Here is a 22765-nt window from a genome sequence, read left to right on the forward strand (position 1 = left end):
ATTCTATCCCAGCTTTTCTGCGCTGGAGGGTTTTGCCTTGGGAATGTGCCATATCAGAAGTAAAGTGGCACCAGTTTGGTGCTTGAGATCTTGGAGCTCTCAGATGGAGGCTGTTCAATGGGATGTATGTTTTGTAGTCCTACACAAAAAAAAAACCCACACATTATTTTTAAATATTACCAGACGTTAATTAAGAACTTTGAATGAAAAGTCAAAGTTAAAAAGAAAATAAACTTCAGGATGATAAAATGTAGACTATAGTAGCAGTGCTTTACAGAACCTGAAACAAAACTGAATGCCCTCCCGGGGCGCACGTGGTGCTGAGCGTGTGCAGGGGGTGGCAGACATGCTCCCTGCATGCAGGGACTCCCTGGCTCACCGGCAAGGCCACAGCTCACGCAGCGCAGGGCTTGGACAGCAGGAGTGATCCAGCATGAAATGCAGCTGTTGGATGTGACAGATGCTGTACTAAGGGCATGCCAGAGATTAGAATCAGAGATTTGAGTGTCAGGCAAGTATTCCTAAAACTGCCTATACTTCACAAATCTTTTAAAAACATTTCCCTGAATGTATAGAAAAACAGACCAAGTTGCACTGCTATTTTGCCTTCCTCATGTCACCCAGTGCATTCATCCTGATCTCAGCTTAATAAGATGTGCATAAAATGAACGCAGTGGCTTAGGAAGGACCAGGCTGCGTGAGCAGACGAATCCTCACCTCCTCCGGCCAGGGAAGCAGATGCTGGCTCTGCCGCTGCCGTGGGCACTGGGGGTCTCAGCAATTTGGAAATACCAGGGCCCTCATTTTGTCAGTTTACAGCTCTGCAGCTCTCATTGTCTGCAGCCTTGCAAAGCTTGCTCTCAGACGTTGTTCTTTGGAGTTTCACACGCAGAAGGCTCTGGCCTTAGCTGGGATCCTCTGCTGTAAAACTAGCAAGTTTTGCAAAGAGAGCCTTTCTGCTTTATTGGGGTTTATAGCCTTCACCAGAACACTGGGAAACTCAACTCTGTTTAACTAAGAATGTGATTTAAAAGCAATTTAGTAAAATCCCACTGCAGACATTTTCATTTCAGCTTAATCCTGCCTTATAGTGGCTCATCTCAAATAGATTAGGAGTTGTTTTAAGATAAATATAGTGGCTCGTAAATAATACATTTGAGCTTCCACACAGTGGTTTGTGCTAGGTATTTGAAATTGAATTAAAAAATAAACTGACACACTTTCCTAAATAAATAAAGCCTAACACTTTGCTACTAGGAGCGAGCACAGCCAGCCAGGACTGAAAGAGGAGGGCAAGAGCACGAGAGGGTGTAGGAGAGGAGGAGTTTCTGAATGGGCCTGTTCCACCAGCTTGCATTATGAAAACCAGGGAAAGAATGTTTCTTTCCCTAGCAAATTAAAAAGGAAATCTGCAAAAAGAGGAAAGGGAATGAAGAGTACAGACTAAACAAAGGGAAATAAATATGAATTGGAATGAGAGAGAAGGAAACAAAAAAAAAAGAAATTAGTAGAAAATGGAACCAGATGGAGACAAATCCTGTACTCAGGAAAAAAGAAAAAAATCTGGTTTACTGAACTTTGGAAGGAAGGGAGAACGCGTGTATGTGTTTGCACATATTTGTAGCATCTATAGAACAAAAAATAATTTTTCTGTATACTTTTTTAAAATTATTTATTTTGTTTTCTGTCCCTTGGGTAGTATTAGTATAAAAATTTGTAAGTTTGAGAGAACTTAAAAGTTAGGTGAAAGCAACTGTAAGGTATCTTTAATTCTGCAAATAAATGGAAAAAATCACTCAGAATGCCGCTTTAATCACTGACCAGTTTTGGTCCCCAGAAGTTACTCAGCTGCAGTGTTCTGACTCTGTATCCACCGTGCACTTGGATCCAGGGCACAGGGTTGTCCTATGCTCTGCAAGGGAATAACCAGGAGCAAAGATGTGCAACACCAACTCATGCAAACCTGAAGTGCACGGGCCAGCTCCAGAGCTGTTGCAGCAGGATCCCTCGTGGGTCCCATTTCGCCACATAGTGTGTGTGAAGGTTTCATACTAGGCAGGGACTGGAGTCTCGAGACTTTGATCTCCAAGTAGAAATAAAACCATAAAATGCCAAATGGTTACTGTTCTTATATTTTATTTTAAATTGACTTGATTATTAAAGATATTTTGTTCTTTTAATATTAATCCACCATCAAATGGACAAGGGTATCTTTTGCTGGGATGTTATTTGCAGCATGTCTCTGTCACAGCTTGCTGGTCATTCCTTCCCCCTTCCTCCTGCCCCTCCACTCCCCCTCCAAATGCAAGTTCTGCAAATAATTTCTATAATTGGCTGTTTAAAGCTTCTAGAGGTTGAAGGAGGTCAGTTTTATTTTGTTTAGTTGATTTGTTTCAGTTTTTACATGCATTTTTCTCTAGCCTGAACTATAGAAACCTTCTGTTACAAAGTTCTTTGGTGAACTGTGGCTCTTTCAAGATGAGCAACTGTTGCAGTGGATAATTCAGTTCAGTCTTACTGCCAGGTCCAGCCACACGTGGCTTTAGGCTTTTCTGCTTTCATTCCACCATTTATATTGGCTTTTATTATGCTATGCTGTAGTCAGGGGGAATTATCTTAGATTTGTTTGATTACAAATTGGGCCTTTTGGCCACAGGGATTGATATGGAGAGCATAGTCAGTGTATCTTCCTGTTCTAATTCTTGTTTAGGTGAAGGCGGGCCCCTCTTTACATGCTGCCAGTTTCTCATGCAGAAATTCTACATGTGCAAGGAGGTGCATTATATGTACCCAGGCTCTGTGGTCCTCAACATTTTGGTTTCACAATTAATTCTTTTTTTTTCTTCCTTGCAGGAATGTGCAACCTGGAAAATGTTACTGAGATCTAATTGACTTCAGCAAGTATTTTCTGGACTGGATTTGCCAGGCCTCCTATTCTGTGCAATCGTTTCTCCTGCTGGTGAGGAGGTACAGAGCCTGTGGGGTTGATGCCCAGAGAGGGATGGGAGTGGGGGGACTCACTGTGTGAGCAGCAGTGCAGGGACACATCTCCGGCATCTGCCACCCCTGGCCTGTCACAGCCAGGAGTCACAGAGCCGTCTCATGTCCTGATGTGCAGTGTGGCAATATAAGAGTCGTTCTTCTCCAGGGCAGGGTTAATGGCAATGCCATGTTACTGACATGCTCTGATGTAGCACACCTTTTCTGATGTCAGATTTAGGTGCCTTGGCTTATGGCAAATTTTCTGCCAAATCCACAAGTGTTTAACACATGCAGTGTTGGGTGGTTTGTTTGTTTGTTTTTTCATTCTAGTAGCACACCACTAACAGTGGAGAGATTTAAGACTTCACATGACAGTGAGGAGACCTGAGATATGATTTGACCAGGTACTGTGAATTCATGGTTGTCCTGGCTTAGAGCAAATTACATTACACTTGAAAACTACACAGTGAAGGTTGCAATGTTCAGAGTTGGATGCTAATGAGCAGTAATGGTATGAAAAGGTCCACGGAGACATCTAGCGAATCAGACAGAAAGAAGTAACAGCAAGTTTACTTTTTTTTTTTTTTTTTAATTGTTGCAGCAGAGGGTTAAGCAGACAGCAGGTGCTGTAGATAGGCTGCAATATGCTGACCTAGAGCTGGTGCAGTCCAGCAGATCAGATATTATTTCCTATTGTAAATGCGCTGTGTTGTAAGACCTCACTATGGTTTCTTTGTGATTAGTGGGCCAGGTAGAAACCGATGCTGGGAGGCTCTCAGAGACACTTGGGATTTTGGTTCTCTGGAGACACAAGCACAAAACCATTCTGGGCTTCTTCTTGATAGGATCTGTCGCTAGTCCATGTGGGTTGATGCTTTGGTGTAGTTTCAGCAGTGCACTTGCTTTAGAAACCGGAGCTGGAGAAATCTGGGTACCAGGCATGGGAAATATGAGAGGGAAGAGTTACTCCTAGGAGCAGACAAACATCTTGCTTCATTCGTGGCTCCACAACTTATATCAAGCATGAGAAACTGCTGCCAGGATGGGGAGTGGTGCAAAGCCTAATATTTGGAGAGTTACTGCACATCAGAGGACAAAAAAAGATCACTGTGTGATCAGCAGCTAGTTACACCTATTTGGGCAGTCTGGGTTAGAAAGGGTGGCTGTTTGAAGGAAGGAGACTCACATACAGGGTAAATACGAGTATTTTTAAATTGACATTTATGTTTTAATTCAAATTAGTATTTTGAATGCTGCAAAAGAATACGGAATGCAATACTGAGATATAAAGATGGTGAATTGTGTCACCCTCACCCATTTCAAATATGACGTGGGATTATGAAATGTCCCAGGAACAGCAGTAATGATGAGAGATGGAACGAATACAGCCTGTGAGGAAAGACTGGAGGAAATATGATTGCTTAGACTAAAGATGAGAAGATCAGAGGCATGTAAGCGGTTTTCAAATAGCCACGAAGAGGAAAGGAATAAATTATTCTGTGCATCAGTTGTAAAGAGGGTGAGAAATAGCTAATGAAATCACAGCTAAGGAGGTTTAGATTAGGTACTGGGAAAAACTTCATTAGCTGTGAAGCTAATGAAGCAGATGACTGAGGGATATTGCAGAATTTCCATCACTGGAGATTTTTAGAGAGAGAAGAGATAAATACCTGCTAGGAATGATATCATTGATAGTGACTCAGGGGAAGGGTAAGTGCCCTCTTCCAGCCCTGCTGTCTGTCATTCTGTATTTCATTCTCCTTGTAAACAGTGACTTTAAATTTTTCTGGTTATTGATGAAAGCTGAATAGTTATTTTTAAAACAATAAACACTTCCATATGTATGGTACAGTATATCACATAGTTGACATGCTGTTCCTGAGTTTCCTGAGGAGATTTTGCTCTTCTATTTGGGAGTCAACAGATAAAATTGAGTGCATTATACTGTGCACTGTGGGAAAGTACTGAGTTGTTATGACTAGCAGCTGGCAGGGTAACTACCAGGTCTGCTCCCAGCATGAGAGGGAGACCTGAAAAGGCAGGCGGTGCTGCCGTCTTAGGCGAACAGTTGTGGGAAGACAGAAAACAGCTCATTTTTTTATCATGGACCTCAAAACTCTGGTACTAATGGCAAACTGCAGATTCCCACAGGCCGTGCAAAACCAGTTCAGTCTGCACTGAACTAATAGCCAGTTCGGATGGATCAGGGCTCGCCTGGAGCAGCGTCTGCCTGCAGAGCTCAGGGTTTGCTCACACAGCAGCCCAGGCGCTGCCGTGCCCTGCCTGCGTGGCAGCTGGTTCTCTGCACGGTGGTGCCTGGACCACCCCACCTGCATCCCAGCGCTCGGAGCCAGCCCGCTGCTGGGGGCACGCACAGGTACAGGAGGAAACAGCCGTCCTTGCAGTAGCACTTGTTTGAAGGCTGCCAGTCGGCAGGACTGCAGTTTGAGAGAGAAGGTTGGCATTGTGAGCGTAATAATGTCTTATGACCTAATAAAAGCAATGCAAAGATTCCTTTCAGCTGTGGGTTTGATCCAGATACAACAGCTTTCCAGAATCAGAAAAAGGTGTCTTTTTCTCTGGAAGCTTGTGGCCTCAGATTTGAAGTTGTTCTTATCTCTCTGTTTAATTACCAGTTCTGATTTTGAAAGCAGAGACATCAGTAGTCGTATTTCAGTCTGGGGTATGCTAAACTTAGTCTTCAAACTTCCTTAAAATAAACCCAGTTTGGTTTTGCCCGTGTAAGCTGGCCAGACCGTTCAGCCAGTTTGATCAGGGTTTCAGCCGTATTTACCAGATTCAGATGGTGATGCTGACTTTAGCTAGGGCTTAACAACTGTCACAACCACTCTTATTACAAAGAAATTCAAGGAGACATTGGCTGCCACCCTCCAATACCTGCTGTTCCAGGGCACCTGCACTGAGCATTCCAGCCTGCAGTGACTGATTTGTTTTCTTCTCTGAGCTTTTGGTAGATTGGCATTAGTGAGGATGAATTTTAGCAGTCCTGTGGAGTAAGAGGACTGTCTGATGAAGTATGTTCTAAAGAGGAAATGCAAGTGTTGAATGATGGTATGTGGCTGCTTTTGGTTTTGTGGGTATATTTTTTTCATGGCAGTGGTATTCCATACATACTCTCCTCCTTTTTTTTTTTTTTTTTTTTTAATGTTAAACAGCACCAAACTACTACTTTTTATGCAAAAAGCTGCATTCACAATACCAGCGGGACCTTCGCTAGACCTTCTGTGTTGCATGGAGGCGAATTACCTCCAAACTCAGCAGCTCCCTGTGGAGCAGGCTGTCTTGGAGCTGCCAGCTAACAGGGAGGTGCCATGCTGGCTGGGCACCCCTTCCAAAAACCTGGCAGGAACCAGAAGCTGCTGCCAGTCCCAGGGCAGCTCCCCAGGGGACCTTGTCTCTCCTCGACCTATGGCTTGCAGCTCGCACCCAGTTCAGGCAAGATGTTGGCTTGTCCGCTAGCGCGTTCACACGCGTGGTGTGTCTGCCAAGTCTGACTGAGGATGGAGATGACCTATGCAGTCAGCTAGATATGACCTTATGTGTGATGTCACTACAGTCCCCTGAGCACCCTGGTAAACCTGTGTCCTCCAGGGCAGCCACGCACATGACACGTGGCCTTTGACTACACTCGCTACACAGCAACACTTGGTTTTCAAAGGTCATGGAAAGTGGTTGGAGAGATAAATAATTAAAATGCAGATGTCTGAATGGAATGTCTTTTAGTTAACAGTGACTTGGGAAAATGCTCTTTTTCTGTGTGTGTAGACTTGACCAGCTCCACAAATAGAAAGCAGGGGGGTGCTGCAGATTTTGGGAGGGTCCAGCCTGGGCAGCTGGCCTGGGTGGTGCAGCTGTGGTTTCCCTGGTCAGGAGCGCAGTGCAGGACGTGCCGCCTCTTTGTGCAGGGAAAGATCCGCAGTTCTTGCTGCTAAACCACGTTAGACTTTGCCCTGCCCATTTTTTTGGCAGAATCCATGAATAAACATTCTTTCCAGCTTCTCTTCTTCACTTGCTAGCTACGTACTTGCCATGTGCAGCTGTAAAAAGTTCTTTCCAAAGAGAAATAAACTGGAGCAAAGACTTTTGTAATTGGAGACGTGGAGGAAAGCAGGGGAGTGTTTTTGCTTTGTTGTCCTTGGTTGCTTTTGGTTTTATTCGTGCCATGCTTTAAACTAGTCCCCACTACAGGGCTTTGGGCCCCCTTGTCCGCATCTGTGTCCTCCCGGTGTTGGCTCTGGTGCCACCAGCTCACCCTGGATCCCTCCTGGGATGGGGTGACGATCAGCTCGGGCAGTCGGGACTCAGAGAGCCTGTGCTGGCTCAGCAGCGCCATGTCCACACAGCAGTGAAACTGTGGAAACGTGAGCCTCTAGCAGTGGGGTTTGATGCCTGAGTTGGAAAATAGAATTCTGTTTGGATATCAAAGTTAATGATTGTAGTTATAGCTTTGCAAGACATTTTTGTTGAAAAGCTTTTCTAATTAAACCCATCAGTTTATCAAAACCCTTATTTTCCTTTCCTGAGATGGAAGGTAAATTGGGTACAGGATTTAAATTTCAGAAATTAGGAAGTTCTAAAATAATATTTTAAAATAAATTTAAAATACTTAAAGCAAATGTAGGCGCTGCTGAACTTTGGGCTTCTAAGAACAAAAACCATAAAATTTCAAATTTTATAAACTTGAATCTTTTAAAATCAAGTTTAAAAAACATTCATGATTGAGATAGAAATATCTTCTTGTCTTAAATTTTGACAGGACATTAAATTAGTTTCCCACTTCTCTCTAGTTTGTGTTTGTTTTTTCCTCAAAACCACATTATTAAATCTGGTAGCATACCAACCTACACAGAGGTTTTAATGCCTCTCCAGGCAGAACTGGTATCTTAATTCCTAGAGTGAGTTAGTCTTTAATATAACATTAGAATTGCTTTGAGCCTAAAAGAACCACAAACTGATGCAAAACAGAACTTTTGCCTTGCCGTCTATTAGATTATTGCCAAGATAAATAATGAAGGATATTTCATATAGTAAATCTTAAAAAAATATATTTAATTATATGGCTTTCAACTGGACAACGAAAACCTTATATTAAGTATGGACAGTTTAAGTGTGTGCCCTCACTCTGGATGTTTAAATCAACATCATCTGCCACAGATGTGTACTGTGCACTCAGATGTATATGTGCAAATTTCATAATCCCAACATCAAGGCTGAGTTTTCAGTTGAAGTGCCAGATGTAAAATCTGCACCCTCTGTTTCAATGTTATCTCATCTGTATTTCGTAATACTCTAGAAAATAAAATAAAATGCGATTGTGGCTGGTCAATACTCTGATCTTTGTTTAGCTTATAGTAGTATGGGTACAAAGACTATTAGTATTGCCTGAATTTTATTCTTTGCATTTTGGCAGCTTATTTATGAAATAATTGAGAAGGCTCTTAGCTGTACCTTTCTTTTCCAAGTGGCTTTTGACATTTTTTTCTTGCCAAAATGCAGCATTGGAAATACTTAACATAAAAATTCATCCTTGTGTTACTGCGGATGTTTTCCAGATTGTCCCAGATGGAAATTGTCAGTGATAGGAACAGTCCGTGGACACTGCGGGTGCCTTGCACACATGCAAACTCAGATGCTGAAGGCTGAGGTCTGTCCTGTTACACGTGGAGAGGTATTTGGTGCGTGATGGGTTAGATTTTTACTGCTTCACAAAGAGCCAACTAAATCCAAACAGAAAAGGGAGAATTTCAGGTCTGTCCTTCCACCCCTGAGTGGAAGTCTGAGGTAGCAGCCACCAGGACGTTGGGCTCCTTGCCTGGGGGCCTCTCTAAACACTAGTCCACCAGTCCCGCCTCCCTCACATGGTTTCAATTCACAGGGCTGATCTGGAGCTCATCTCTGTGTTGGCCAAAGCGTGAGAGTGCCTCCAAGCACCCTCCTGCCTTGCTTCTCCCTCTGAAGGATGGCCTCCCACGGGCCATCCCTCTGGTTGGCCCGTGGCTTGAAGGGACCTTCTGCAGGGTGGCCACCAAACCACTAATTTGCTCTGGAGCTGCTCTTCCCAAGAAGCAAACCTGGAGCAGATCCTCTGCAGGTTTCTATATGTATTCCCATTTGGTAGCAGGCAGTTTTGACCAGTAACTGGTCTGGAGACAGGAAGTGCTGGCCAGCTCAGAATGAGCCATGTGGTGCATTCAGGGCTTCAGCATTGCAAGAGGAAAAGGCAATTCTGCATCTTCCCTGCTGGTGGTCTGCTTCAGCCCCGGAGCTTCAATGGGCAGCCCTCATCACTTAGGATTCACATTACTCCTTTGGGACCAGATCTTCCTCTGATGTAAAACTATAGCAGTTCCTATCAGCTAAGGACAGCTGATACATTTTTTTACTTGTATTAAAAGTCAGACTTTTAAAACAAAGCTTTTCTTGCTGTAGTAATAAAGGCAGTGAATTAAGAGAGCTAATATGGGTATGTTATAAAATCAATGGTTTTTAAACCAGGAAAAAAAAAAGTCTGGTTTAGAATATTTTATATATGATATAAAGAACCAAACAATATAGTGACAATGGCAGCCTTCAGTCTGGTTTATTTAATGGTTATCTGATCTGTTAGTTTTGTACAACCCATCTAAAGATAGTTTTTGGGTTGTATTTTCAGACAATTTTTAATAGCAATAATGTATTGCTTCCTCTATTTTTCTGAAGTTGCAGGAGAAGTGTCCTGGATTGCAACTGTGCAAATAATCTTGTGGTGCAGGAACATAACATTTTGGACTTGCTTGTATATGGATTAGAATGAGACATCATTTGCCAGTACTGTAAGGGTATTAGGTGATCGTGTAAACTCCCATGTGAAATAACTGTTTTCAGTAACACTGTTGTTTTTCTCTGTTTTTGAATTAATCAGTTTCAACCCCAAATATGTACAGTAGGGTATTTAAGGTTACAATGAATCTCTTATCCTTAATTCAGCTTGGGTTTGGGTTTTTTTAATTGCTTTGGACACAGTTTCCATAGTTTTGTAAACCCTTTTGAAAAGATGATCACCTTTTGGCCACAGTATCTCAGTAGTTTGGGGTGAGCTAAGGTTGGCTCCAGCATGAAGAGGGGGTGATTGAAGTCGTGTGTTTTTGGGAAGGGGGGTGTTTGCTAAAGCACACCTTCTGTTTGTTTCAGATCACTTTTTGCCTCCACTTTTCCAACCTCTTCATTATTTCCATCCTGATTTTAAAATCTCTTCCACAGATTTGGTTTTATATTGCCAAGAACCTTTAAAAATAATTACTGAAACCGTAGCAGGCTGCGTGAAAGCTTTGAGAGGCAGAGGGAGCAGCGTGGCGGGCAGAGGTTCACTGCTGGGCCAGCGAGGGCAGGCGCTGCACGGTGCTTCGGTTCCTTGTGCAAATGGACACTTTGTCGTCCAGCTCCCCGTGTGTGCAGCTGTCCAGCACACGTTGCCCAGCTTCACATACATCAGGGCTTTCAGGCTTTGATATTCATTTTTAATTACCGTAAGCTAGTTATCATGTAAATTATGTAAAAGAGAGTTTCTTTCTGTAGCTATTCTCAGAGGAGGATCTATGATAAAATGCCAATCATAGTAACTACCAAAAACTCTTAAGTGTGCAAAGTAATTGTATATTTTATGTATATTCATTTACACCTCAGCAAGCTGAAAATTTTCCATTGCTTTATTTGCAAATTTGCATTAATTCCTTTTGGTATATGAATTATAAAAAAAAGAATTGTTTTATAACATCCCAGCGGAGTCTACAAAGACCTTAACTTTCCCTGGCCGTGATGTTGAAATAAATGGCAGATCAAATGCTATTGTAGAACTTTTTGCATCAGAGGCCAGCAAAGGTTTGTGAACACAGGGAATACAAGTCATATGCGGAGTGAGTCCTCGTTTAGTGTCTACTCAGTTTGTAAGGTCTGACGTGAGTTTCTGTTCAGTTTGTGGTCTGTGAGCAGGGCACAGAGGGAAAGTTAGGGGGAGTTTTTCAGTAGGTCATGGTCTTTTGAGACAGATGACAACATATCTCACTGGTTGCTCTCCCCGAGCTCATGAAGCGAGATGCCAGCAGTGCTGAACACAACCGATGGCATCTCTGTGCCGACCGTGGCTGCTGTCCGTGCTCCACCAGCCTTCTGCATCCACAAGACAGTGTTGTGGGAGCCAACGCCAACCTTGATTGCTGACTCTGACATTCCTCAAGTTTGTTACTTATGTGCAAATATGATTCATTGCCTCACGAATGTTCTGGTATAATGACTAACCTCAAGCTACAGCACAAATGCGTGCACAGTGGAGAACATCAAGGGACTTTGTGGGATGCACTCATCTTAATCTTAAAGTCTGATGATCCCAGATAATTCAAGCACTTTCAGCAAAGTCATAAGGGTCTCATCTAGCCCGCTCAGAAAACTGGCCTGAGCCTTTTTGGGAACTCTAATGAGAGTAAAATCAGACTCTCCATCTCCCGCCATATTAGTGGAGGTTTGAAGTCTGATCACTTTACAGCCTCAAATACTCCAGTATTAACTTTTGGAATGGAAAATAAGAATATTTTTTTTTCTTTTTAATTAAAATCTCTACCAGACCTGGTTGCCTGTCTGTCACGAAACTGATTTATGAGGCTTGCCACACTGAACAGAGGCTTTTATTGACGGTAACCTGGTGGTATTTGATTTTCTGAACTGTCTTTGGAGGAGCAGGCTACATTACATTTTGCAGATCTGGGGCTGGGTTTTGTTTTGTTTTTCCCACACTCTGTGCAGATCACTCTTTGATTGCTCCTCTAATGACAGGTATTCAAGTTACTCTCTAATTCATGTCAACACCTGGGCTGTAAAAACTCTAATGCACTCTTGCTCATGTAGTTACTCTTTCCCTGCTGACTGCACAGGCCACTTAACTTTTTGTTTGGGCTTTTGATGTGAAATCTGAACTAATCTTTGTGAACTGTAGTTTTTCAAAATTCTTGTAGGAATATTGCAATATTTACAAGAGAAAGGAATTGGAAAATGGTGCTTTAAATTAATTCCACATGCCTGGCTGTTATGTGCCTCAGATTTCCTCTGTAGAGGTAGTCGCTATTTTAATATTATTTTATAGATGCTAGTTTTAGTAGAACAGACACAGTTCACTGCAGGTTTAGTAAGACGTAGTTGATTGTGATGAAGAAAACAATTTATGTTAAAAAAGCCTATTTGAATGCTGAAGCTGATTGAATTTTAATCCTACATCAATTAAGTAGTAAAATAATCTGACTGTGCGAGATCCTTGGTCCTTTTTTGTATGCCTTCATAACAGTAAAGTGCTTTTGACTGCAGCATCATGTCATCCTGTTGGTCAGAAGACAAAAGTGAACGAAGACAGCTTCAGCAGTGGCGTTACACAGGTCACAACATTATTGATTTGGCGCCCTGGGCATCGAGAGGATGTGAGGTGTCTCAGAGTTTCCACAGTGTAACCTGTGGCTCCAAACAGGCTCTTTTCATCCTGGCATCAGGATCTGCAGAGAGAAGCCCCTCACCTTACCACCACTGCTGTGACACAGACCCACGGCTCGCTGGCGGGCAGCAGAAGTCCACCAGCAAAATCCCAGGGCTCACTCACCAAGTTTGGATCCTATGACTTCTTTTCATGCTGGCTGAAAGTTGTAACAGCTAAAGTGTCCAAGAAAAACATTCAGACTAATTTCTGATACTTTTTGGCCGGCTATGCTATAAAACAGTGGAGAGAAGGGAAAAAAAACCCTGTAGACTTCTATCCATTTGATTAGAATGGCAGAATTGCCAGCTGCAGGCCAGGAATCACCCTGTCCCACCGGGGAGCTGAGGGGTGCCACGGTGTTAGGACAAGCTGGTGGGAAGTGTCCTGCTCTTCAGGATCTTCAGGGCTTTTTCCAACTTAATGCAGTGCACTTTTTTTTTTTTCTCCTGATTTAGGGCTGGGTAAGCTGGAGGCAATATGCAGAAATCCTTAATTTCTGAACTAGCCTGTTCACCCTACCAACAGCTTCTAGAGCTTAAGACAGCTCAAGTTTTGTGGAGAAAGCTGTGCAGCAAAATGCGTGCTGCTGAACAGCCACATGACGCTGAGTGATCACCTCTGTAGTAATGAGGCACTGGAAAAATCCGCCTCATCAGAGAGAAGCTCTTGGGCTTTGTATTAGGAACAGTATTTAGTGAACACGAAATGTTCACAAGGAGGAACAGGCAAGGGAATAAGGTGGAGAGAGACATCTGGTCCTTGTTCCCCCAGGTATGCTGTCCCTGTATGGAGAAGTGTTCCCTGCAGCCTCACCGGAGGGCTGCAACAAGGGTCTCTCTCACACAGGGCTGTGTGCTGAGGTCGTCTCCGGTCTGGGTGAATCCCTGGCTAGCTGCATTGGGCAGCATGCCAGGGATAACACAGCTTGTGTGTCATTTCAAACATTCGGGTTGACTAAAGGCTGCCTTGGATGGTTGGTGATGAAATGCTGCAGGCAGCTGTGCTCTGGATGGCTGAAGTCAGAGCTCAGGCACAAACAGCTTGCTCCTTAACCATCACTTCTGCCTTGGAGAGAGGGTGAAGCTGTTTGCTGTGGGGCTTTTTTGTGGAGGGGTTCAGGGAAGGGCTTTTTAGTTTTTGGCAGGGAGGCAGGGCTGGGGAGGGAGCTGTAGGGGGTTGCAATGCCTCAAGTTGTGTCCTCCTGTCCCGTGGGCTGGGATACAGCCCAGTAACTGTAAATTTATCTGCTGTGTTTGGCCCCAACCTCCTGCTGAGGAATGACGTGCACATGCTTGTTTCAAGGCACCGGCGAGGCTCCCCATGGTGCCGGGTGCTGGGGCTCTGCTCCAGGCGCCGTTCGCAGGGCTGAGGTCCCACTCCCTGGGGCAGGGTCACTGTGGCAGAGGTGTGAGCCAACTCTAGGAGTCTGAGCAAACCGGAATATTTCTTTACATCTCTTCTGAAAACACTGGCTTAAGTAAATTATAGGAGTGTGGATTGGATGGAAGCAATTTCTGGTTTCAGTAAGTCAGAGAGATACTTTCTGGTATAGTGTATTTTCTCTTACATTATCAGCTTTTCTCAAGTCAACATCCAAACACTTAGACTGACTAAAAGTTTTGCTGCTTCTTCCAAGTAGTGACTATATTGGTGACTGGGGGCAGTCCTCCAACACTAGCCATTGCCTATGATCCTCTGCATATCTTGAAAAACATGTCACTGAAAAGGAAAAAACTTTTTAAAATACTTGGATTAAAACAACATTCTGACACCATAACAGTCTATTTTTTAGCTGTAATTTTCCATGGATGCTGCACTGCTGGATTTTTGCCATGTAACTCCTGGTCGCCTTTGACAGATGAGGTTTGCTGGATGCAACTTGTTGTGGACCATGAGTGCATCTGGCTGTTATCGCTCTTGGCGCTCAGTGGCCTGATAGCTCGCTTGTCACTGACACCCCACAGTAACCTCCTTCCTGTGATGGTGACAAGTAGCTCTAAAGTGTTCAGGAGGTTTAAAAACTCTGGGGAATTGCCTGGTATGAGCTGCAGTCAGTGCTGCCCACAGAGTCCCTGCGCTTGGCTGGGTGCTTGGGGATGGGGAGGTGAGCATGAGGGCTGGAGGAAGAGGGAGATGCTGTAGGGTTGGCAGGACACATGTGCCTGGATAACTCACACAGAGACGTGAAAGTATCTCACTGCATCATCATACCTCTTTTCTTTTTTTACTTTTTTTTTTTTTTCTAACTAGTCTTGTGCTTTGTTTGCTGTTGTGGTTATTTATCTTACTGCTCCTTACTGGCCCTCCAGCACCTGCACCTTTCACGTAGCTCAGTTACGCTGTTGTAAGAGGTAAAAGATTAAAACTCTGCAATTTATTGACAAAAAAATATGTAATCTCTCTGCAGCCTATGTAGGGCAGAAATAATGTTCACTGTGATACTGGCTTGATGTGTTTCTTCCCCAAGAACTGCCCTGTGTGCTCCTGCCAGAGACCTCGAGGCTCATGCTTCCCTCTTCTCTCCCTTTTGGCCCCTGACCGCAGCAGGATGGCGTTGTGTCCCCCAAGTCGGTCACTGCTGCGTTTGTAAAGGTGCGGTTCCTTGTGGCAGATCTTCCTGTAACTGCCAGCTTCTGTGTGACATTTGGGTTGGGCTAAGTCCTATTTTGGGGCCACATACACTTCATCCGCTTTACACGTGTGCCTGTGAGTGACGTCTGTGATCTATCACCCCTCAGATGGCCGTTCGTGGGAAGGGAATGGAAGCTCTGACTGGGCATCTGGGCAAGAGGTCTCCAGCATCACTGTACTGGCTGCTTTCTCCACTGTGGTATTTTGTGTAGGGGTTGACATTTTTTGGTCTGAGTGGAAAATTATACCACTCATTTCAGGGACTATGGAGTGCTTCTTTGAAATGTAAAAAGTCCCAAATAAAGTTGGCTTCCTCTCTCTGGCAGTGGCAGCTCCCCAAAATTTCCCTGGGTCTCATGTGTCCAATGTAACTTCTCTGTTGACCTCCCTTTTGGCTGTCCAGTTCTCTGCAACTGGTTTTAAGGGTGAGATGTTAGTGCCTCCTTTTGCTACCACAGCTTCCTCTGGACAGGACAGGACAATTTGCATTTCATACCCTTGTAATGTCCTTTCTCAGGCCACAAAGTCATGTAATCCCTGCACCAAAAGGAGTGTTGTTTTAGCCAGAAACCATCTTTAAAAGACCAATCACTGATGTTAAAGATGAGGTTCTTAGGGACATAGTTTAATGCTAGAGCTAGGTTAGGTTAGGGTTGGACTCAATGATCTTGAGGGTCTCTTCCAACTTAAATGATTCGATTCTATTCTAAAGGACCTCAAAATACTGAGAGTAACATTTTAGATGTCAGTTTCTTCCTCCAGAGCTCCTCAACTTCAAAAGGTTTATCCCAGTTAGGAGAAGGAAAATCCAGGCGTTCCTCCTGAGTGTAGGGTAGTTATACAGCAGTCTCCCTGTGTCTCAGCTAAAACTTGTATCAGGGTACATTAGCACCTGTCAGGCTTTTCACTTCTCTATGTGTGGGTAACTGAGGCCAAAGAGTCTCCTGAATACTCTTTCTTCACCCTGTAGGAAAATTTATCTTCAGTATATTCAGGTAGCTTCATGCTGTCCTGGCTTTGGTTTGGTGCCCTTGTTGAATTCCTTAGGGGATTAAAGCCGTCTGTCTGTATATTTAGTTACGGAATTCTACGTATTTAGAAACTTTAAGAAAAAGATAAAGAAACAAAACAAAACTGATTTTTTTCAGATAGGATTTACTGGCATGGTGTTGCGTGGTCTTCAGCATCCTCTGAAGCTCTCGTTCACACCTTGCCACACACTTTTACCAACCCCCAATGCAGACAGCACCACTGGCCTTCGGAGGATATGGTGGTGGGATGTGGGACATGCAGACCTACTAATGACTGCTCCACCAAGGAGAGTGGGAGTAGGGGGACTCCAACCAATTTCATGACATCACAGTAACATTTTTACTCAAAATGGTTTAATAGTTCTGTACTTTGTTAAAAAACAGCTCTTGAAAAAATGTTGTGGCCTGTGTGAAACTGATTTTAAATTATTTTCCATCTACTTTGTAATGTGTTTACAGTTAGTTGTCCTTTTTGTTTTGAAAGCTACCTTACTAAAATACTTGGTAACCTAGTCCAATTTATTCAAATTCAGATTTCTTTTTTTCTTTTTCCCTTCTTTCATTAGCAGGAAATAATGCATTTTGAAAGAACCAAATCAATACTGGTTTGGAAGTTAGGTCCTTTTGCATAGAGGGCCAATTGACAGCTTTGTGTTTGTTTCCCCTTAAGTTCTATCAATTCTATTTTATTTCTACAGTTGTTTGTTCCTTCCTCTTTTTTTGCTTGGAAATTAATCACACAGGAAATGATTAACCACAGCTCGCTGTCTGTCTGCCTCTGACTCAATGTGTTGAAGAGAGGGTGCCTCGGAGCAGCTCAAAATGGCTGGCTAGATGCAAATACTGCACTTGCAGTCCAGCTGTTTGCTCTGTCCATCCCGTGTTAAGTGTCACGTTTCTTTTTAGCGTTTGTCATGCTCCTGAAATGATTTCTGAAGTACCAAATTAAATCTGAAACACCCAGCATTTGTGTTTCACGGAATTCAGGTTTGTGCCACTTTTGCTTGTTGCTTTTTATGGGTTACTTTGCAGAGTAAGGGGCTCTTTGCAGAATACAACATATACATTCTCTCTCCTCTATTTTGCTTTTTAAATGAAATTAGTTTTTATCATGATGTGTTGCAAATCATAGTATTTTTAATACTATTTCCAATATAGGCTGCTGGGTGTGCCTGGTAGCTTTCAAAAATCAGAGCTGCTTTATGGAGCTCTGATCGTGTGATTTACCTGGGATTAGGCAGGCAGCTTTGGGGCACCTCGCCTGCTGATGACTAGGGTGGCTTTCTCAGAAGGCAGCAGGCGCAGGCTGTGTGCATACCCCTCTGGTTGCACATGATCTGCAAGAGGCGGCTCCGGGCCGTAGCTGCAGCAGTGTGGAGTGAAGATGAGGATGGTGCCGGCTCACGGCGATGGCAGCCCCGCTCAGGGCTGGGTCTCCGGAGGCATCGGCAGAGGAACAAGGCTGCTGGCACCTGCCTCACAGTGGGACGGCAGCTGCTGCTGCTGCCCACGATGGCAATCCTTCCCTCTCGCCAACAGGACAGACCTTGGTGTTTGGGGCTCAGGCGCCGGTGCTGTGGTGTGCGTCTGTGGGTTAGTGACCCTAATCCTGCACCATCAATGCTCACCTGGGTATAACGTTTCCACATAGCTTTTTAAAAGCCATGATAATTTATACTACTGCCTAGAAAATATGTGAGGATGCGTGTCTTTGGTTTCAAAGTACAGATATGCCTTTGGCCTTGGTCTTTTGCAAATGGTTCCTTTTCAACACCCCGCAGCACCGAGTATTATAAGCAACTTGCTTTTTAACAGATTTTGTAGGTAAAATTTATTGCTGAGTGGATCAGTTGCTGTTTTGGTTATTTTATAGTGTCAGCTGTTAGCAATTGTACATAATGTCCGCTGCTTAAATCCAACTCTTTCCCACTGACCAACACCAAATAATTAACTGAGTCCATTGCTGAAGAGTAGGACAGTAACCAAAGCTTTCCTCTAATTGCAGAGTTACACTAAATATCTTAGGATATCTCCATGCTCTACACAAAACAGTGATCCTGCAAATTAGCGACGAACGAATCAGCTGCAGAACTCAAGTTCAGCAACGTGCTGACTCAGCTGCTTTGCTTCTGCAGCCCAAGAGGTGCTGCTCATGCCCAGGGTCAGGCTGTGCTGTGCAGGCAGGCCCCGAGTCACTGCCTCTCTTCACCACATTATTATTCTTCCCACAGGCTTACAGTCGTCAAATTTAAAAATCTAGAGCGTGCCTCTTTTTTTCTTACCGAAAGTCAGACAAAGAAATAGATTGTACAAAATCTAACAACCAAAGAGTGAGTTAGAGCTTCAAAGACAGAGGTGCCACTTCTTGCTGCAAAGTTTCTGCTGCTCGAGTTTCTGAAATTCTCTTTCTCAGAAGTGTGCAGGGTGGGTTTTGGAGAAGCTGGATGTGTCTATGGGTAGTGGCTTCCCCTTAGAGAGCTTAGGCTTTGAGCGTTACCTTGCTTCCCCTCGGTCCCCACCAATTCCTTAAGAAGCTGATGTACAGCAACCCAGTTAAAAGAAAAAAATAAAAGGAAAACAGACCAGCACAAACATGCAGAAAGCAATCATATAACTGACAGGGAGGTAGACAAGTTATGGTATTTACAAAAATACTGCTTTTTAGAGAAAGAGCTTTATAAACCAGCTGGCTCACTTGCTGCATTCAGGTCTGAGCTGCCTTAAGGAATTCATTTAAAGGTCTGATATTGAACCAAACTTTATTCTGCCTGCTTCAGGAACTTTCCTGTGGCACATGGAGCACCGAGGAGACTCAGGGCACATTATCCAGAGAGCTTTGGCCTCTTATCAAAGCAGTATGGAGAGCAGAATTTGTAATATCTTTCTCTTTTTAATCAGTTGAAGGAGTTAAAAGCTGGGTGAAACAGCCTGATGGCACAGTTACGCCGGAGACAACTGCAGCTGTGAAAAGACTGTGTTAAGAAACAGGATGGTTGTGGTCTGCTGTAAGAAATAATTTTCCTGTTGACTGTTTTTTTAAACAGGAAGCTGAAGAACAAAGCAGCATTGGTCTTGGTGCTTTTAATAGGCTTCAGATTTCAAATATTGCATTTAGGATCAGCAGATCGGGAAAGGGATAGGGCTTGGTGCAGAGTTTTATGTAATGACTGAGAGCTAGAAATACAGAAGATGGGAACAGAGCTGAATCCAAGCAGATCCTCTGAATGTGGAGCATGTGCCTCCCTGGAGAGGCCGTAACATGGGCAGTAATGTGCCAGAGGACTAATGGGAGCGCACTGCTCCGTCTGCAGGGCTTTGTGAGCGCATGTGTTTGCACAGCACTGCGTGGGCTTGGCTTCGCACAGTTTCCTCTTTGTCAGTCAGTCTGTCCATCCGCCAGCTTCCCCTCTGCTCCGGAAAGAGAAACGGTTTCTGCAGTACGGGAGGAGAAAACCTGCAGATGCTGGAGCCAGCAGTAGTGCCTCACACCTCTTTGACCTCCATGTTTTTTTCCAGATAGTCTGCCAGAGATAGGGCTGATGTGTCAGACTGCTTTCCAAGCCCTTTCCTCCCTAAAGATTTTTGACAAAATCCGTTAAAGTCTTATTTCAGAAAAGTTTTCTTCTGACGAAAGGTAGCTTGGCATTTTTTTTTTGTAAGGTTTTATAGTTGTATTCCAATTCTTTTGAAGCATGAGCATCTAACAAGATAAATCTGTACTTCTAACCGTTTTTTTTTCTTACACACATATCATAGATCATCTCAGAGCAATTACAGACTTTGTAGGTGGTGACTCACCTCAAACCCTCACTGAAAATGCCATTTTGTTCCATTCAGAATATTTTCCTAATGCTCATTTAAACTGTAAAGGGTACTGTACCTTGCATGTAGTTGATTCAGCAGATACTGTGCTATTGCAGTTCTCCCTGGTTTTATCAAAAACAATGAAGTGCCTTCAGAAAATAAGAGCTGCATATGCTTGTAAAATAAATTGCCCAGTGGTCCTCAGCGGTCAGCCTGGGGTTGTCTGGAGAACAGCCCTTATTCCTGTTCCCACTGTTTACTTTTCTTGTGCAAACATGATATAAAAGGTGGAAAATCACTGTTACTAGAGCTGGCTCAGGTGAATGGGCAAGAGCAAAGCACAAGCTGAAACACTGTAGCACTGTTGGCAAAGCCCTGGAGCCTCCGATAGGTGCAGTTCCAGCAGCAGTGTGGCAGCGCCACAAAAAGCCCTCGTGACTTGAAATAAATTCTTCTATGCTTTTCCTTTCTTTTTTTTTTCATTTAATATTTTAGCTGCAACGAAGTTTTACATTTCAGGTGTGACGTTCCTGGGGTTGCCCTAGGTTGGAAGTTCTGCGTGGGCTGGGGAGAAGTGGGAGCCTGGTCTCGGGCAGGGAAGCTGGGGGAAGGCTGAGTTTTGGCAGCCGGGCTTTTCCCTCTGCAGCAGCCTGCGGTGGGGAGGCCGAGCTGCGGCTGCTTCCTCCTTTGGACAAGCGATCAGAGCATGGGACAGAGACTGACACTGTGTTTGTTGTTCCTGAGAGGGCAGAAGGTGCATTCAGAGATGATGATGGAGCTTGGTGTCTTCAGAGCAAGCAGGGAGAAAGAAGCATGAGTCTTCCCTAGAGCTCTGCTGTTCCACCCTGCCCATAATAGTGTGTGTAGAGGGTGGCAGATCTTCCAGCAATTTTAGGTCTTTAAAAGGTCTGCATCTCTTTCTGAATCTGATCTTAAAGAGATGATGCCTTCTTTAATTAAGGGTTAATGGTATCGCTATGGGATTATCCTGAAATACTTCCACAGGAACAAGATCATTGGATTAAACAGAATTCAATTTTGTTATTGCATTTTTGTGAATTGCTATGGCCATGCATGGGTTGTGTTTGTGTGCAAAGTTAGGTATCTATGTCTGTGAGTTAGTATGGCAACGTTTAAGGATGCAGCTGGTTTCCATACAATGAAACATGAAGTTTCTAAGATTACTTAGACTTGGAAAATGTAGCAGATAAACGTGTTAGCCGCAAGGATGTTTTTTAGCCTAGCAGAAAATACTCCCAAAGGTGACAGTTTTCTTAATCTCTGGTCCATGTGTGTCTCTGTGTTTTGCTGTGCAGGTGTTTTAGCAAGACCAGACAGAGCTCAGCCTTCCACCATGCCTGTGCCTCCCCCTCCAGCTCCCCCTCCACCCCCAACGTTGGCCTTGGTAAGTTTTGCAGGAGGTAAAGGTACCATATACACTGTTCTCTGTTGCTGCTTGTCATATTGAAAGGGACACACAGAGGCATTGAGGGGTGGACGAAAGCATGTATGGTATTTGGGGAAAACTCTCCTACATTATGTTTATGGTTGATGATTGATCCTACAAGAGGGACCATCACTTGCACTCCTAGTGACCATAATGGATATCACTAGCCACATTCACTCTCCATCCTCCTCTTCTTCCCACAGGAGGTGGTTTGATCTGAGAGGAGAGGTACAGCTCCCCAACAGCTTGTCTTAAATCAGGGGAACTGAAGTCTTGCTGTCCCATGGCCTTTCTCCAGCCATGTATGCCCACCTTCTCCCTTGTTCTACTCTACTACGTACATGAACCAAACTGGCAAAAACGAATTCTATTTTTATAATTTGGCAAGGATAGCTCTTAGCCAGCATAGCTTCCGTAATCAGGCTGTGGCACCAGAGTGCAGGAGCCACTGCTGGCATGGCATGGTGGGTGAGACTGCCTCCAACCTGACTTAGATCAGCCTAAGCTGGAATAGAGCTTGTGCTGTTCTTTCCCTCCAACAGGCAGCCACCTCATTGACAGGAAAGAGAAAGCTTCTTAAAATGCCAGTTATTTTCAGAGCAAAAGCCGAGCTGGTTACACAGGTTGGGCTGTGCTGCTGAAGAGCCTTTCCCTCATTTTCTACCACAAGCAAGAGACAGACTCTGTGCTTGGTCCGTCCATGGCAACTCTTGCCACCTTTCAGGAAATTTTCATAACGCTGATCTGATGTTAGAAAGCTTTTCGGGAACCACCATTACCTGGAAGAAATAACCATATATACGTGCTTGTATGTGTGCATATATGTGTATGTTTGGTGGGGCTTTTTTTTTTTTTTTTTGAAAAACTTGAAAAACTGTGTCACAAAAGCATAAACTGAAAAGAGAGGACCATTGAGACAAACCTCATGCATCTAAAGGTTTTGTTTGGTCTGTTTGAAGAGGTCTATATTGTCAAAGTGATGATTGACATTTTAAAGTACTTCTATCAGCTAAAGCTCCATTTTTCTTCTGTTTTATCCAGAATTTGTATATTAGTAGTTTTCACTACAATTTTCAAGAATGTCCACCTTTTTGTGTAATCAAATTATTTGTGTAGTCTGTCCTTGTTCAGTCTCCAAAATGGCAATTTGCCACAGGTGTGTCTTGCCTTTAAAAAAATCAGAAACTCTAAATCTTCAAAAAATGTCAATTCACATAAAAGCATTCTGTTTGCAGCAAATAGTGTGGGTTAGAACAGCAGCAGTGTTTGGGGCCTCGAGTCAGTAACAAGGCTGGTCACCTATAACATCATTCACAAAACCAGACATGGCGTGCTGCCCACTCCAGTGTGGTTAAA

The 22765-nt window shown here is 43.8% G+C and overlaps 1 protein-coding gene across 5 annotated transcripts in view; it reads left to right on the forward strand.

Moving 5' to 3' along the window:
- WIPF1 (WAS/WASL interacting protein family member 1) overlaps positions 1 to 22765 on the forward strand; it is a 57297-nt gene that overhangs the window by 18860 nt on the left and 15672 nt on the right. For 2 of the 5 annotated variants that reach the window (XM_082056793.1, XM_082056792.1), the window contains 2 exons: positions 2854 to 2967; positions 21279 to 21367. In XM_082056793.1, coding sequence (XP_081912919.1) covers positions 21317 to 21367 — 51 coding nt within the window. In that variant the 5' untranslated portion in view covers positions 2854 to 2967; positions 21279 to 21316. Of the gene's footprint in view, positions 1 to 2853; positions 2968 to 17055; positions 17146 to 21278; positions 21368 to 22765 lie in introns of those variants that run through there. The other 3 variants (XM_082056794.1, XM_082056795.1, XM_082056796.1) reach the window with 3 other exon arrangements.

This window comes from Streptopelia decaocto, assembly GCF_964273445.1.
Source record: "Streptopelia decaocto genome assembly, chromosome: 6".
In the NCBI taxonomy this organism is placed as follows: Eukaryota; Metazoa; Chordata; class Aves; order Columbiformes; family Columbidae; genus Streptopelia; species Streptopelia decaocto.